Genomic DNA, 18,608 nt, shown 5'->3' with positions numbered 1-18,608 from the left:
AGTATCCTTCCTTCCAGCAGTGCTAGTCCAGAACTTCTGTAAAACTGGGAGGGTAGGAAATGGGTACTGACAGAAGTAAAGCTGTGAGGGTGGGCTGTGAGTCATGCTTAGCCGGTAGAGAACTTGGTCACAAAGGCGTAGGTCCCAGATTCGAGTCCCAGTACGGCACATAGTTTTAATCTGCCAGGAAGTTTCGTATCAGCACACTCTCTGCTGCAGAGTGAAAATTCATTGTGTTTAAAAGTTATTGATGTAATAATAACAACATAGATAGGATAGGTTGGTACTCACCACGCAAGGATGTTAGAAGTATTTAAGCTTCTGGACAAAGTTATTCCATGGACGTAGAATGTGAACACGTTCACACAACAACTCACACATGGCTTCTGTCACTGGAAACTAAGGCCCAACTGTAGCTGTATTTATGTATGATGTTGTGTGAATGTGTTGGAGTTCTATTTCTGAAGAAGGACTTTGTATAAAAGCTTAAATATTTTTGGTATTCTTTTCATTGTGCTTGTCTGCAACTCAACATATCTTCTATGTAGTGTGTAGCAATTTGTCCTTTCCATGTTGTTACATCGTGGAATTTCCATTGCCCAGTTACTGATCTTTCACTCTTCTTCATGTCTTCCAAGTCACGATTCATTTGGGTCATTCGTGGTGTTGCATTTCAAATTTCAGGTTTCTTTCACATTCCCAACTCTAGTTAGTACAGGAGACACTAAATTTAAATTTCTTAATCCTGTTTTACTTACCTTGACATAATTTTTTTTCTGTAGTTTATTGAGTATTGTAATAAATATATACACATTCATCTGTTGTGACTTTAATCTTATTTTAAAGAGAAAAATGCGTGCCAGGCTAATGCTGAGGAAGGACATTACATGTGTTCTCTGTGTTTAGAATATGATCCTCTTTGTTTTCAGGATCATCCATTTACAATGAGCACCATCCACCTAGTGGCAGCACAGAAGCTGTGCACAACCAAGGTAAGTGACAGGAATTATAAATGTTTCAGAAGGTGACAGATAACATTCTCTTGTAAGTTGTGTCAAACAAACTTCTTTATAGTGAATTATATGTTTTTTTCCCAGTTGGCCACTTTTCAAGTAAACAGTTTTCTTATTAAAAACATGAAAAGTGGAAACTGAACTGATCTGTTTGGTTCTTCTGACATTTTATAACAATATTGCATCTAAGTTACATTCCATTACACAAAAATATTTTAGAAATTGAAGGTATCTGAATTCTGATTGCTTGTTTCTAGTGATATAGAAATTATCTCGCCAAGACTTTATTAGCCATTCCTTATTACTTTTCTTTGACTGTTCTTCGTAAGTTTGTTTCAGTTCTTTATGCATTTTATTTTCTCTGTTTTTCTTCTGTTCCCATTCCGAATATTTCTTGTTGTGTATTCCAGCTCTTCCTTCCTTTTTAAATTTCCTCAGATTGATTTATAGTTTCTCACTACCTTATCAGCAGTTTTTGTTTGTGTCTACTTCACTTATTTCTCTTGTTTACATGCTTACATTCAGTTCTTTAAAATTAATTTAAACTGAGTGCACTATTGTATAGATTATTATTCACATTAAAGATTAAGTTATATGTTTTGAATAACAAGTGAAACAGAGCTAATGTCTTCATTCATACCTTCAAGGCAAAATTTCTGTATTAATGAATGGTGAAAAAGTAAGATTTAAATGTCTGTTCTTTCAAATCATTTCATTGTAAAATGTGACACTGAAAACAAGAGGAAAAATAAATAAAATATGAAGCAGGGTCTGTGGAGGAGTAGGATAAATAGTCTGATGCGATTTTGTCAGAGATATCTAACTTTGGTTCAATTCATCATCATGTTTTTGATCCTTTCTGTGTTAATATTATGCCTTATAGGTTTCCCTTAGTTAAAGTTTTAATTCCTTCCATATCCTTACAGTACTGGTCACAGTACACAGCTGATTCTTAGGTAGTTGTGTTGCTTCATTGAAAATGCTTGTTCACCGTAATGCTGTATCATTCAGAAGCGATAAACAACTGCTTGATACAGAAACTATTGAACTTGTCTTCTGCTGAGTATTTCATTAGGTCTCCCAAAAGACAGGTGACTGTTCTTACAATTATGCATGTTTATAAATGAAATTCCGAAAATGTGTTCCTGCTTTTCAGATCCTTCAAACTGCTTTGTCTGTATGTATTTATAGTACAAATGTGCTGTATTTAAACACTGGTTAAGTTCCTTTTCTTACCATCATTTCTTTCGATCATTTCAGTTTATTTCCGTCCTGAACTTTCAGCCCAGTAAAATTAATGATGTAGTGCAGATGTTAAATGCTGTGTTACAGTGGTATTTTACATGATTGATTGCTCAAGAAAAGTTAACTGCATTAATACTCTGCTTCTTTGTATTGTGTCAGTTGCAAAAGATTTGGTATTTTGTCTCGAATTTTCTCCAAAACATTTAGACAAAATCTTAGCATTGCAGGAGTACAATGTTTTCTGAAATGAATGCCAGTGAAAGATTAAAATAACCTATTGGATCGGCTTTGCAATACTTTGAGCTGTAGGAACATTTATAATAGGTGTACTCAAAATATCATTCTGTCACTGTTTTTCTCTTACAGCTCCATGGTTGCAAAGATTTAGTTAGCAATTTCACTGATGTTACAGCGTGTCATTAATTTAGGAAATAACCCGTGGCTGCAGTTGCGTGACCTTTAGAATATCTGTGAAATTTGGAGTTGTGGATGGCAGATTTGATTCAGACTGTATGACGTAATTTGGTAATGTGGCTCCATACTACCACCAATAATGGGCATAAAAGCTTCTGTTGCCTAGCGTAGTTCACAGTTAAAATCTTTCGTGGGGATTCATTTTTCAGATGTTGCTTACAAAACATTGAAGGGTAGAGTAGTTATCTCTAATTTCTGTGTTGCACCTTGTACTGTTGTCCAGAAATATGTAGTTTCTAGTAAGCAAGTACTGTTATTACTGATAATTTTGTGCTGCATTTCTTTATACCAAATATAAGAGGCTTTACAGTACATTTTATCTGCTTCTAAGAACTTCATGCAGAACAGTAAGTATTTCTGCCTTATAAAAGGATAGATGTGGTTGACATGTCAAGTGGCCTAGAAATGGTAAGTAATCTTATTGTATGCAGATGAGAAGTTATTGCAGTTCATTGATAGCATTATAGGCCGTATGCTTTTGTTAGCCACTGAATGCTGTTTTGTACAGTGAGCTGTGTCATTCCATGTTTGACAAATTCAGATTTTTTTTTTTATTTAATTCTTAGCTTGGAGCCTGAGTGAACAGTGGCCATCGTCATAGTAACCACCACCGTCACCACATACTAAAGGCAACATCTTGTTGATTTATTCTGTCTATCACCATCTATAACATTTGCTTGTAGTTGATGCAGATCATTCACTTCGTAATATGGATATGTTCTGTCTTCTTGATATGCAGTGCTAGTAAATAAAAAAATTTCATAGGGTAACGAAATTGGAAACACATTGACGATTATGTAATAGCAGTTGACATACAAGGGACATATTGTTTAATTTTAACACAATTCTCAACATACAAACATGCAATGCTAATGACATTAATGCAGCAGAATATGCCATGATGATATTTTTATTAATAACGATGAGTCCAAATTTAATTACATCAGTCAAGGTATTTGTTTGTCACAAGTCTTGGTTTGGTAGCTTACTTGGTGCTTGACATTCTCTAGGTATGTTATATGTCATTGCGAAAGCATTACACAAAAAGGTCTACAGTGGAATTTAAGACCTACACAGGAAAACTTCTCTCACTTAACCGGCATGACTTCAAAGTAGAGGTGACTCTTTGTGGCTTTTGTCAGTTGTTCATTGTCAAGTTTCATCTATTGCTGCAGATTTTGATAATGTGACACTTATTTTGACTTTGGCTGACTTACTTACTTAATTATACTGGCCACACAAACCACAGTTGGTCCTTGGCCTCACTCAGTCCAGCCTTCCACACTTTCCTGTCATCTGCATCTTCATCTCTCAGACCCAGTATGTGCATGCCTCCCATGGTATTATCCTTCCATCTCATTCTCGACCATCCCAGTGGTCTCTGTCCTTCAGGCTCTCCATCCATTACGGCCTTTATTACCATGTTCTCCCCTCTCCTGCTCACATGTCCATACCATTTTAGTCACTTAATTTTCACACTCCCTATGCCGTCAGGCAGTGTGTATAATTGTCGGAGTTCTCTGTTTTTCCTTATTCTCCATTGTTCATTTTCTTTCACTGGTTCGTATATTTTTCTCAGTACTTTATTTTCAAAAGTGATGAGTTTTTTCCTCTGTTTTCTTTGTCAGGGTCCATGTCTCACTTGCATAGCACACTATTGGCTTGATGATGGTCTGGTACATTCTTATTTTTGCCTGCCTAGATAGTAACTTCGATCTTTGGCTGACTTAATGAATATGAAAGAAATCACTATGGAATGAGTAAAGATAATTAGTCACAGTGCAGTAGAGGCATAGAGTGTTAAGATAGACAAATTAAGAAGAAATGGTAGCTCTGTTTTTGAACTGGCATTCTTCTCCAAAGCACACAGACACATGAGCTCGCTAGTTACCATTCTATTTTATTTAAATGTGTCTTGTGAAGGGAACATAAATATTTGATAGGACTCACTTGAAGTAATTTTGCTCCATTAGGTGTTGTCTAGAGACCAATTTCACAATTTCGCATGACACAAAACCGTTCCTATTTTGCTAACATAGGAAGTATAATAATTCTTTGTAGGCTTGGTAACTGCAGCATAGGTAAATGAGTTTAGGTTGACATTATCAAATGAGTTAGACAGCACAAGGAATTACTTTGCCATTCAATAATTTTCTCATTAAAACATAGCTCTGTTTAAGCAGCAGTTATCTCGACAACACTTGCATTATGCATCCACCTGTCGTTCACGTCATGAAGATGGAGTTCCTTACTCTTTCAAGAATAGAGCTCCTTAGTCTTTGGAGTGTAAAAAACAAGTCCACCATACTATGCCTTCCCCTTTACTTCTGTTAGCTTGCTTCCCATTGGTAGTTGTCACTCTGTTCTATGCATTACATTACAGTTTAGTAATACACCTTTTCCACCAATCAGTCCTCATGTATAAAAAGAGTTTCACAAATAAATCACACTCAAATATGGATAAAAAAGATATCAAACTCTCTAAGTCTAAATGAATTGTTTCTCATAAAATACGTTATCCTAAGACACAAGTAACCTGCACATTTTCAATATTAAGTAAGGACGTGAGAATTTAGAAGTAAGATGATCTAGTTTTGTTTATAATGGTGTGTCTATTAAATGCTTTTGGGGAAATTCTACCAGAGCCTCTGGTTATAAAAGAGACTCCTTTATGCCATTGGAGACAGGCAGATGCTTCTCCAGACAGGCCCACAGCTGGTTAAGCTTGGTTCATGCCACATCATTTCCGGTACAGTAGCACAACCTTGCTGTTTTCCTCACTGGAATACCTCGGTCCCATTTACAAACAGAAATGTCTTGTCCTGCGGTATTTCTAAAGAAAACCATCTTATAAGTTTCTAAGCTGGGCTGCAAGCTCACGGCTTAAATCTGTTTTCTCAAGTGCTCTGTAGTTAGTGTTCCTTGCTAGAAATCTGTTAACATATTGAAACATACACTCAGAAGTTCTTCAATGACTATTTGCATGGCTTGGAATGCCTGCAGGTGTTCATATTGTAATATTGCTAGCTACCATGTTTTAGTTCTTGATTATGGTCGTCTATATTACTCAGTGCCTCCCCTATAAGGTGAATGATTGTCTTAATTCATCCATTGTTTATACCTCATCTAGCATTTTCCAGTATTGCAGTAATAAAAGAACTGTTTGACAACAAATACTTTGACAACTACATAACCTTAAATGAGTTTTTGCATTGGTTCACCTTGTGTGGTAGTTTTCACTTTGAGAGTCTTAGGTCTCACAGAAATACACGGAGAACTGGGCTAAGGGGAGTTTTCAAACCAGTACTTGAAACAAATGCTGTGTGTTAAAGCACATTGCACTCATCCCGTATTGATTTTCAGTGATACGCAACAGTTAAGTAGTATGAATATGCCTGTAACTCACTACCATGAATTTGAATGCTTGAGCAAGGGAAGCACAAATCCTTATAATGAGACTAGACTCATTATATAACAAAATGTAAACAGAGGGATTGCAACACTAGAAAATAGTAGTGAAATGCAGGAAAACCTGCAGATGATCGACACTTGCTGCAGGGAATAATGTAAACAAATGTAACATATTGAAAATATGTAGATTGACCATTCTTGTGTGATTATACAATTGCAGAACAATCACTGAAGGCAATCACACCCATAAAATATTGGGAGTATAAGTACAGAGTGATTTGATGTGGAACAACACATAAAATTAAAGAGTGGGTAAGGCAGATACCAGACTGAGATTCATTGGAAGAATCCTCAGAAACTGTTGTCCATCAACAAAGGAAATAGCATTATTTTACTAATGCCAGGAGGGGGATTCCTAATGGTGATGGCCTGTTTAACACCCATTTTGACCTCAAACTGTCCCTGGTCCACCATCATCATGAATGAGATTCCATTCTTAACATGAATGCATATTCTGGAGCTCTTTAGATTTTTAACTTAAATCAACTTACCTCTAGTTCCTCCATGGACTAACTGAAATGGAGCCTTTATATAGATAGGATTTTTGGATCATGGCCATTTCTACCTCATGTCTTCCCAGAAGACTACTCTGGGCAGCAGTTGCTGCTTTACTATAGTGCAGGTTTATCTACAGCCTCCAACTTGCCACATTGCTCACATCCAGTATCTTTGATTATGTGATGGCAACCTGCGAGAACTCTTTTTTAAGTACAATTTCAGGTCCATTTATCACATGGCTGTCTGGGAGTTTTTGTTGGCTTCCACCACAAAGGTTTGTCCGTGCAGTACAACCTTTTGGTTGATTACCCCCAATTCTATGTCGAGACCTTCTGGTTCTGCGCCCTTATCTCTAGGGTGTGTTTGAAGATACATCCTTAAGACGTTTTGGTACCCAAATTGATACCTTTGTGGTCTTGGAGACCTCAGCCACTGTCTTGACTAGCAGCTTCACGTCCACCCACGTACATACCTTGGGCACCATTTCCCTAAGCCAGTCCACTGTTTCAGTCCCCACAAAAACAAGATAAGAAGACTTTTGTCCAGATACACCTTCCTGAATTTGGGTCCTGGGCTTGAATCCACCCTTATTCTTCTCAAAGAGAGCCATCTGAACAAGCTTCGTCTGCTGTGAAGTGATGTTGACCAGTGAATGTCCCCGTTGCACAGCTGCCATCATGAAAACTGAGACTGCAGTAGTGTAGGTCTGCTTTCCATTTCCTGCCTCGGTGTTTTCTGGATCCATGTATCCTAAGAAGTGGGAGTATTAGACTCCTTCCTTGTTCTCTTGTTCCATGTCTTAAGGTAGAAGGAGTCTGATTACCCCCTTCAGCCTGAGATAGTCCTCTTTTGGAAATCTTAGGTTCCAGAACTTGTAGTTCCTGCAGTTTATGTTTAGGTTTTTGTTCTTTCAGTAATTTCCCCCATTCGGGCCTCGGACAAGGATGTGATTTTTGACCTAGTCCAACTTCTCAGTAACGGTTTCCCCTTCTTGGATTGGTCTTTTGTCTGATCCAGTTGTGGAAACAGCTTCCATCAGTTTGAATCCCAATGCTAGGGTGTTTGAGGTCTCTTCAAGTCCCTCAGTTTTTGTTTTGTTTCCACGAGAGTTGGGGATGTATTCAGTCAACACCACAGACCCTCATGCAGTGCATGTCTAATTACTCAGGGAGATCGCCAAATATCCTTGAGGCTCTTTCAGTGACACATCTTCCCATGTGCCAAGCACCCCTCACTGTGGATCACGTCACACCTTTGTTGGATAATCAGGGAAGGACTGTGGGAGCGGTTATGGGAGAGATGGTGCATCGTGGGACACTCTTCATCTGGTCGGTCGGCTGAAGCCTGTTCTGCCACCAGTAGCTGCAATACAAATATCATAGCCCTTCAGCTTCAAAGTCTCTCCATCCGCACAGTAAGTACTTTGGCATGGCGCTGTCCCTCGGAGAGCAAGGAAACAGCACACAAAGCATTTATTTGACCAATATTTGAATATTGTTTGCCAGTCTGGTATCCATACCAGGTAGGATCGATGGAGCAAATAAGAAAGAGTCAAATAGCAGCAGCACATTTTATTACAGGTACATTCCGTAAGTGCTGAAGCATCAGAGAGATGCTGCAAGGGTGCAGTTTATTATTAAATTCCCAAGAGCATATGTTTGTAGCAGAGTCAGCCAAAATATTGTGTCCTCCTATGTATGTCTTGTGAAAAGACCACGAAAATAAAATTAGATAGAAGAGTCAGCCAAAATATTGTGTCCTCCTATGTATGTCCTGTGAGAAGACCATGAAAATAAAATTAGATAGAAGTGAGCCCACAGAGAGAGTTACCAGCAATCATTCTTCCAGTGAACCATTCGTGACTGAAACAGGGAAAGGGGGAAGTGACACTGTTAGACAAAATACCCGCCGCCCACACCGTAAGGCGGTTTGTGGAGTATAAATGTAGTTGTAGATATAGATGTAATCGTAATCCTCATCTCCAGGTCGACTTTTCCCAGTACACAGGCAAGCTGGAGAAATTTTTAATGCACTCACCCATTGAATATTACACTTTTACGTCTGAACTGTTTTACATAATTATGGTTGTATTCTTTTTATTGAACACCTATGAAGTACAACATCTTCATTGTTATTGTCAATCAGTGACAGGTAATCCCTAGCAGATTCGACTTGCATAAAATCTGTAGTAAATTTGTTCCAGAGCAGATCATTGATCACTTCGCTGTCTGTCTATGCGACTTTACTGCTGTGTTAATGAAACCTTTAAGAAATACAATAAATTGACATTTGTTTTTATCTGTGGAGGAAGGAATTATGGATGCACTTGTTTTCTTACCTCCCTTCTCATGAGCATAGGACCTCACTGGCAACATGAAATATATAATTCTCTCACAATATAAACATATTGATGAAATACCCCTGGAAGTGTATAGCTCTGCTAGAAAAATAAATTATTATTCAGTACTTGCTTCAATTTTCTACTTTATAAGCAAGATAGAAATTCATCTGCTGATAAATCAAAGTTCACAGTTATTATTATTATTACTGTTTTTATTATTAGATTAACAAAAATTCAACCAAAGAGTAACAATTATAGGAGAGCAGAGCAAACTGAAGTGTGGTAAAGTAGATGCATACTGTGAATATGAAATAGTGAGAAAAGCAAGAGACAAGTAAGCTAATTAAAGGTGACAGCAAGCAATATAAGCACTAATATTTAAGATATAAATGACTAGGGACCTGAAAAATTCACATTTTGGGATAGATGTGAATTGTGCCTCAGAATGCAAAAACAGAAAATTACCTAATAAATGCTATTTCATAAAAAGTTGTATGTAGATGAACTGTTTCACCAGAGACAGTTTGAAATAACTTTATTTTCTGCATATAAATACTGAAAAGTACTTAGTTTTTAGTTACTGGTATTGCTAATCAGCTAGTGAAATGCAGTTTCTAAAGATAACATGCATAAAGTTCAAATGTTGATATAACGTGGACACTTTAAAATGACAGTTTTACACAGCGGGTGTTTTGAACTATTGTTCCATCAAATACTGGTAGAGATCGGGCATGAACTACCTTATTTACGACATTGCCAACCTTAGCAGACAATTGCATGGTAGCCATTACTGAAGGATTTGCGTTGTGCATTGTTTTCTTATTTTTAAATGAGTGAAGAAATTAATCCTGACCCATCACAGAGTTTGATTATTGTGGTGTGCGTACTGTAAAACCTTCGGTACACACACCATCAGATTATTTGACTTGTCGCTCTAACGAAGTAGGCGAGTGTCAGCAATACGTCTCGTGGCGTGTTTATCTTCTGCCGTTAGGTCAGGCAATAGAAATGCCACTTGCATGCTTAGAGTAGCAGATTGACGGTGACCAACTTTAAACAGAACTTGATTAATTTTCACACTCATTTATTAAAGTAATAAAAAGCATAGAAATAACTTAACTTGGTTCTGGATGCTATTTACAATTGACAATCTGAAGTTCCTTTGGTCTTGGTACGTTAATCTTATTCTCACATATCTCTGATACTTGACAAAGTGTCTATACATTTCTCTTCATGGCTAAGTACAGGAATATGATAATCTTATTGGTCGCAGACTGAAACTTGACTGTAGACTGGTACAGACAAATGCAGACTAATGCAGACTGGTGCAGACTAATGCAGACTGACTAATTGGAGGTCTGTACACTCGTTATAATACCTTGAGCGTTCAGGTATCACTGTGCGAGTGTGATCCACAAGGAGAAAAGGTTCTATGTTAGCAGCAATCTCATTGGCTGCGTACATATTAATACGCGGATCGGCGGAAGCAGAATTTGGTCTGTCTTTATGGCAGCACCATCTCGTAGTGCGGAGACGGACAAGTGCTGCGCCTGCACTGTTGTGCTTAGTGGGGCTTGCTCTAGTGGGAAAGTTGTGTACGCGCTGACTACGCAGAACTATGTTCACAACAATTATAACCTTTAAAACAATAGAAGGGATCGACATAACGCAGTTGTGGTCTGGCTGCCCTGCAAGAGGGAAGCAGGGCTTGTTTTCCTGCAGCATTTCTGTTCCCTCTGATGGTCAGAATTGTAATTTGTTTATGCTCAAAGCCAACTTCCAGTTTATAGTGTCTGCACTCTGCTGTAGTGTGACCAGAAAACAAAACCTGCTAATTTATTTTGACCATTTCGAAAGTCTTTCCCTAACGTGCTATTCCATTTCTACAATAAGTACCTTGTAGGCTCTATCTGTATTAATACAAGGTATGGGTAGCATGCTTATGAATGCCCATGAAAGTTCAAAATCAATATTTCATAGATTTTGTCATTATTGAATTGGGTGGGAAGAGAAAAATAGTGTCGAGAAACACTTTAACCAGAGGTGAGAAAGCGGTGCTGCTTCTCACCATAAAAAATCAATTGTTGAAAGTTTACATAGAGCCAAAAGAAGAAAAGCAAAGAGCATTAAAAAAAGCTGTTTAAGTTTTTACAAAAGCAAACAAACATTCCAGTTGAAAGCTCCCAAATATAATTAGTTTCTAAGCACTAAGGCTTCCTTTTAAATTTGTGTGCCTAATAATGTATATACAAAAAATGCTGTGAATTTCACCAAGATAATTGCGAATTTTGCCAAAAGTAGATGCTACATTATCATGTGCTTAAAATGACATAAACCTCTGCTTCAGAATCTGGAAGTTAATACAGGTGTTTCACCTTTTGTGTTTTAAACTATTGTTTACATCTGAAGTTGGTCCCTTAGTCACTTGGTGTGATTGCTGTATAGTAATGCACAAATGTTAGACACTATTATCTGCAAGTTATTCTTTAGTTCATGTAGAAACAGGCAGGCAGGAGCTTAAACAGACGTTATTGGATATGTGGTGACCTGACCGGTACTAGCTGATCAGCTAGGTGAATTATTGGTATTCAATGATACTGTTGCCACTTCATCTGGTAATTGTCATTTTTCTACCCCCATTTATTGCTCACAAATCGTATAGATATAGTACCTATTGGAGAAACTTGAAGTTCCATTGACCAGCAGAAGAAAAGAGATAGGGATCATAGGAAATAGGATTTTACAGAGATAGCAAGGGGCAGTTCACAGGATGCCATGTAAAAATAGGTGTATAGGGAGAAGGGAGAATCATAAGGTCCCAGCAGTAAATATTATCTTTAATAGCTTTGCCACCATAACATTCCTTTCATTTTGATCCTTTTATCTGTCCTTTATTTGAAGAGCTCGCTCAGGATTTTTAAGACCACTTTCCAAGGCATAAGAAGAATAAAATTTTCTGAGCTATTTTAGTCACTCTTTAACCTCTGCGCAGAGCATTGCAAGCGACAGTCCTGCGAGATTTTAGACCATCGTCTAGGGTTAGTAGACAGTTTTTGTTTTTATTCAGACTTCCTAGCACTTGAAAAAAACCTCATAATTTGTTTGCTATTATTATTTTTTCATATTTGCATGTCTTTTGTATTGATTTATCATTAAGCTAGTTAATACAACGGTGAGTATGATCCTGCAACTCAAACTAGCCAAGTTCATAGCCTTGCCTGATTTATCTTAGTGTATCTGATGTTGCATTGGGATGCAGCTGTTTGCTCTTGGAATACGTATATGCTTGAGAACTAATTTTTGTGTGGTGTTATTGTGGAAGCATGACCTCAGGTACAAATTATGTCTGTTGTTAATGTGTCAGACTCTGTCTTTTGTGAACCTGTCTTTGCCATTGTGTTCTGTCTGCAGTATTACTGTCCTGTAATTTTGGACAGCTGTCTCAGAAATTTTCAGTTTGTATGACCAAAAAACTGCGTCACGTTATGCCGAATAGAAAAGAAGACATCTTTAATTAGTACAAAACTAATATTTTAGTATACTAATATGCACTTAAAAAAAATCCTCAGCTGTGTCCCTATGATGTGACAATATTCAGCTTGTTTGATCAACTCATTGGCAGTGGATCAGAAATTTTCCATAGACATGTTCTTGTACTCTGCCAGGAAATGTCATGCTCCAGGTCTGACAGAAACGAAATGAGATGTATGCTGCCAGTTTGCATACATACCAGATATGTTCAGTTAGTAATGGCCACTTGCATAGTAATTTTTTGAGTTCACACTCAGATGCATTCGTTCATTCATTCATTCTTGAATCAAAACAGTTCTCCATGTTCTTTTCTGTGAGCCCATGCAACAGCTCCACTCTTCTTGCTTTCCAGTGATGTGCAAAACTGTGTCTGTAGTGAACTGCTTGTCCACTGTCTTGAGTTGATCAGCAAGTTGATAGTTACAATGAAATGAACACCCTTAGCTGGTTACAGGCGTTGACATACGTCAACGGGGACAGATGAATGTGTGTCTCCCGACTGGGACTTGAACCCGGGATCTCCTGCTTACATGGCAGGCGCTGTATCCATCTGAGCCACCGAGGACACTAAGGATAGTGCGACTGCAGGGATTTACCTCTGGCACGCCTCCCACGAAACCCACATTCTCAATGTATTGTCCTGCACTACATTCGTAGTGCCCCTGCCCATTATGCTCATTACTCGCGGCACGTTGCCGATTCCCGTAAGAGTTCGGGCACTGTTTGTGCATTCGCACAGAAGAACAAGATGGTCAAGTGGCCAGTGAGCCTTAACTATATATATATACTAAGATGGTATCTGTTCTTTCGGACATGTCCGAAAGAACAGATACCATCTTGATATATATAAAGTTGATAGTTGTTATAGCGTAAGGATTCAGTTCTAGGTCAAAATCTCGCACTAATAAGCTATGACAAATGTTTGCTCAGTAGTATAAGCAGCCCCCCCCCTTTTCACCCCCAAACTTCAGCCATCACAGTTAGGTTACGGCTCTAGTGGTGAAGTGTTAACAGTGGCATGGAGAAAAGCACATATACACACAACCATTCTCCACCCCAGCAATGCGGTCTTAGTGGATAACTAGGTTGTGTGTTTAAGGCATTGAAGAGAGCAATTATTTATGTGTATCGTATGTACAGTTTTCATTTAAGTGCAGTTACTCATGTTTGACAGATGGAATTGTTATTTTGTACATTTGTTATTTGAAAAGATGTTTCACTTGTCCCCCAGCTGGTTTTAGTATGAAGGAATAGTAGTTATGTGGAGTACACAAATGGATTGAATTTTTGGGGGGGGGGGGGGGGGGGGGGAGGTGAAAGACACTAGTGTATGGACTGAAAGCTTCATAACAGATTACATCCTGCATAATCAGTAACAGAAAACTGTTACAGAAACAAAAACTGGATACTAGACATAAAATATGAAGTATTAGAAATGAACAAAGAAACTGCACTGAAGTGGCAATAGGAAGAACGATAATACAGGGAAATTAGAACTTGTCAGTAGAAGTAACATGTGAGTCAGGAATTGAGAGCCTATGATCTTCTATATGCGTTTGTAAGCTGCTTAATCCATAATTAACATACCAACCAGAAAGATTTCTGGTACATTAGGTATATTCATAAACTTCAGGAACTTTTGTGGTATGTGAGACTTAAACTGGATAGTTAACAGTGGTTCCCTAATGTGAATTCAAGTTTCCAAAAAGTGCTTCAGTTCCCAGCTGATAACAGTCACTTATGTCGAAGATGATCATCGAGACACAAAATTAATTGATCTCATAATAAACTTGCCAACCACCCACAACAAAAAAAATTGTGTCTAGTGTTGAAACATCTGAGAGAAGTTAGAGTTCTTGTAACCAGTGTGGGTAATTCAAAGAGGATATTCTCACCAAACTTATGATCATTGTAGATGGTGCCAAATTACCTGCCTGTGAGACACATTTACGTTTTGCAATGTTTATGGTTAACAGAAATAGAATTTATTTTTCAAATTCATGTATAAGACAGTGAGATTAGGTAGATCATCCTTTTCATTCCCAGTTTAACAGAGACAGCTGGCCATCTCAACATTTGTGTGGGTATGTGTGGTGTGGGTGTGTGATGTGGGTCCCGTGCTGTTGGTTTTTCCAGCGGTGTATGTGGGGCCATCTCCGCACTACCAACGGATGTCATCTGTGTCAGGCTGTCCATCACATCATCCAGGAAGTTCCATCAACAACAACAACGCTTTGCCTTCACAGCGAAGGCACTCTGTATCAGGTATGCTGTCCACTCTCCTTACAATCAGAACTTTGCTGTTTTCCTCAGTCGGAGTTGGAAGAGTATATTTTACATTCACTGCAATCTAACTATTGTAGTAGCTCATCTCCTTAATGTGCCACATCCATTCTGCCGCAATGAAATCAGAATATTTAATGGCCAGTTGTTAAGACTTCTGTTGTTATTAACATGCTTTGGTCTGTTTTGATTATCATAATGTTTTTCTAAAATCGCATTCAGATCTTCATGTGTATAAAATTCTGTTGATTTTCAAGTTGCATCACATTTGAATAGAAGCAAGTTTTTGAAGATTTGCAAAATCTTCATCAGCATTTGGTGATTTGCTGCCAGAACTGACAGTGAGTTGTTTCCTGACAGTGAAGCTGGTACAAATCTTTGAATATTCAAGTTTCCACTCAAATGTGTTATGACCTGAACAACAAGAAAATTTTATACTAGGATGCTACTGTGAAAGACTTTGCAGCCGACTTTCCACATGATACTTCACCCACAGTACAATAATCATATTTATTTCCCATGTTAGTTGCAACATTACCCTCTTGCCCAGATGTGTGAATGAACCCAAAATAGTCACTTGTTCTCAGTTATGTAGTGAGATACTCATGCATCAATAGCTGCCGTAGTCTAGCCACAAAAAACTGACATCTTCATCACTGCTTGAACCTTTTTCTTGGTGGAATTTGGAACTGACAGGGTCATTTTGAACTAACTTTTTGATAACAACAGTGCTGCATATAATTCCATGGAGAGTGCAGCAGAAAAATAACTTTACCTCTATATTTTATTAAACTTGCATCCATACTTTACAGGCAACTCTTATAATGTTCCATTGGGATATATCCTATACAAAATAAACATAAAAATGAGGATCATTGTATCATTTCCAGTGTCATTACAGCTGAAAGTGTTAACGTAGTTTACAGCCTCAGAGTAATATGTTCACAGTGACAGAGCTGTCACTTTGCAACATCTATGTACCACCTGATCCTGTGTGTGTGTTCCTCACCACAGTCAACTGACGTTCCTTTGTCATTCCCTGGTTGACAGCTGCTGTCAATATCTTAAAAGATTTCTCCTAATGTGGGGATTCGAAGTACTGTCAACTGTAAGTGAATAATTCTCTATCTTTAAGTCTATTCTGATTTTTTTACATTATTTTATACTTACATAAAACTCCAGATCACCTTCCATATTCATCTTATCTTTATGAAAGTGTCTCCAAATATACCAGTCTTTGAGAGACAGTATATCTGCCTTAGTGTATTCACTGCTGTTGCATTGTGTACATAATTCTAAATGTTGATTCAGCGTACTTGCCCTAAATGTTTAGTTTTTCTTCCTACACAGACTTGATTGTAGACTGTAGGTGCAGTTTGTGGCACAAAACCATATGTCCAGAAATGTGTCTGTGTATAAAATGGGATGCTGTTTCCACTGCTGGTACCAATGGATACTGTACTAATATAGCCTTTTACCCTGTTGGGAAACATAGTTCAACAACGAAATGCTTTATTAATCTTGGTTTAATGGGGTAACTGAAATACATATTTGCTTTTGCTAAGTTATTTGGAAATTTCATTATTTGTACTGAGTTACCTTTGTGTTATTGTAGACTATACTACTATTAATTCACATTATTTAATTGTGTGCATTATGTGTGGTTTCACTGCATTCTATGCACTCCATTGCATGTATGATAAAGCATGTGTATTACAAATAGATATGCTGCTTATTCTGCACTTCAACAACTGCATTTATGTGTGTTCAGTCTGTCTATCTGTAGAATATTATATCAACTTTTTTTTTACTTCTTTGACTGCAGTCAGTGTCATAATTACATATTTTATATATGCATAACAAGGTGATACAAGTCAGTAAGTCTGTAGTTTTAGTCTCTGTATTTCCTTTGTAATTAATGGCACCAAAATTTGTTTTTATTTCTCACATGTTACTGTAGCATAACTGTCAGGTATTTTCTGTGTGCAAATATTTAATTGCACTATGTTTGCTTACTATTGTAGGAAGTCATTATCACATTTTGATAAGCATAAAGTAGTTCTCTATTTGTTTTCCTATCCTCATCTTACTGTTATTTCTTTTCTTGGTAATGTGATTACACTGGCAGCAGGACTGATATTTACAATGTTTGCAGTATTCCTACGATTTGTGACAGTAGTATCAACTAATTCTTTTGAATTTGCAGTTCATTTGACTGTGAGATCTTTAGTATTGTGAGAGACAAGAAAATATAAATTTCAATGACTTCTGTAAATTGGCTCTTTTAATTTAGTGTCAGATTACCAATTTTATGTGGAAAAAATGGATTTCATTTTTGATAGTACAATTTCAGCTCAGTGATTGAGCTTACTTTTGCAATCTCCACTGGTGTTCTAGTAAGAAATTGACATTTTTGAACTAGATTTATGTCCATGTGCCAATAACTCCTGATGTCAGATTCACAATTGTCAGCCGTACTGCATGCTATTTGCAAATTAATCATTTTGCAAGTAGACATGGGTTCTTTAGGGCTGACTGAATGTAAATATATTTGTGCCAATTCGAAGCCAGAGCTACTTTTATTTAGTATGTCATGGGCCAAGAAAAATGGCTCCAAGCACTATGGGACTTAACATCTGAGGTCATCAGGCCCCATGGGCCAAGAAACTCATTTTTTTCCTTTCTTAAATTCATTCAGTGTATTAATAAATCAAAAGTGCAGAAATTTCAGATTTGATTCTTGAAAGTGCATGTAAAAATGCACAGTTATATCCGCATGATAATACAGAAGGAAAAGACAGATTTGATTCACTTTCAAAGACTACACAAGTAGCATTATACCAAAACGAGAGCACTTTAAGTGAAGATGCATAGTAACCAACATTTTGAAGTGCTTGTAGCCTGAGTGAGATATATGAGTATCATGATGAAATAGTGAGATATATAAGTATCATAATGAAAATGATCGCTTCAGCTGTACGATAAATATTTAATGGTCTAACTAGTTTTGCAGCATTAGATACACATCTTCAGGGATACATCCTGTTTCAATTAAAGTGTAGTTGGGCTATAGATGAAACTATATAGACATATTATATTCTCACATTTATTTCATAATTTAGTTCAAGCAATAACCAGATTGAATCTATATAAGCCAAGAATGCACATTTTTTATCAACATTTTAGTTTGAGTATCATTAAGGTTACAAGTCTTGTAAGTAACAGTAGTGCTTGTTATAATTAAAAATTATTCAATGACATGTAGAAGAAATTGTTCAAATTTTCACATTTGATACATTTCATACTAATGTGAAAGGAATATGCAATTTTATATACCATGAGAGAGAGAGAGAGAGAGAGAATAGCAAGCACTCTTCTGTTGTTATTTTTTACACACTGTATGCTGGCAGTCACCATACGAGGTGTGTTGGAACGAACCTGCACCCTCCAGTGTTTAATGTGTAATTGCTGTAAGTTTCATTGTTGTGTGTATGTTAATTATTAATCAGTACTGTATTGAGTAGAACATCGTGTCACATAGTTTGCAAATTTCAAGGTGGCGGAGTTAAAGGAGCACTGCGTCTGCATTAAATTTTGTGTAAAACTCAAGAAAATCTTTACAGAAACACACCAGATGGTGCAGAAAGCCTACGGTGGTGAGTGCTTAAGCCGTACTCAGTGTTACGAATGGTTGACACGGTTTGAAAATGGCCAGATGGAAGTTAAAGATGTCTGTAACTCAGGACGTATTT

The 18,608-nt window shown here is 37.3% G+C and overlaps 1 protein-coding gene across 1 annotated transcript in view; it reads left to right on the top strand.

Annotated features, from left to right (window-relative positions):
* The window catches only part of LOC124775357 (insulin receptor substrate 2), a 193,003-nt gene that overhangs the window by 58,420 nt on the left and 115,975 nt on the right, over window positions 1–18,608 (top strand). Inside the window, exon 8 of the mRNA XM_047250189.1 lies at window positions 930–992. Within this exon, the coding sequence (XP_047106145.1) occupies window positions 930–992 (63 nt within the window). The remainder of the gene's footprint in view (window positions 1–929; window positions 993–18,608) is intronic.

Source organism: Schistocerca piceifrons, chromosome 2 (assembly GCF_021461385.2).
Source record: "Schistocerca piceifrons isolate TAMUIC-IGC-003096 chromosome 2, iqSchPice1.1, whole genome shotgun sequence".
Taxonomy (NCBI): Eukaryota; Metazoa; Arthropoda; class Insecta; order Orthoptera; family Acrididae; genus Schistocerca; species Schistocerca piceifrons.
Note: the sequence above shows the minus strand (reverse complement) of the source record. Positions and strands in the feature narration are given on the sequence as shown.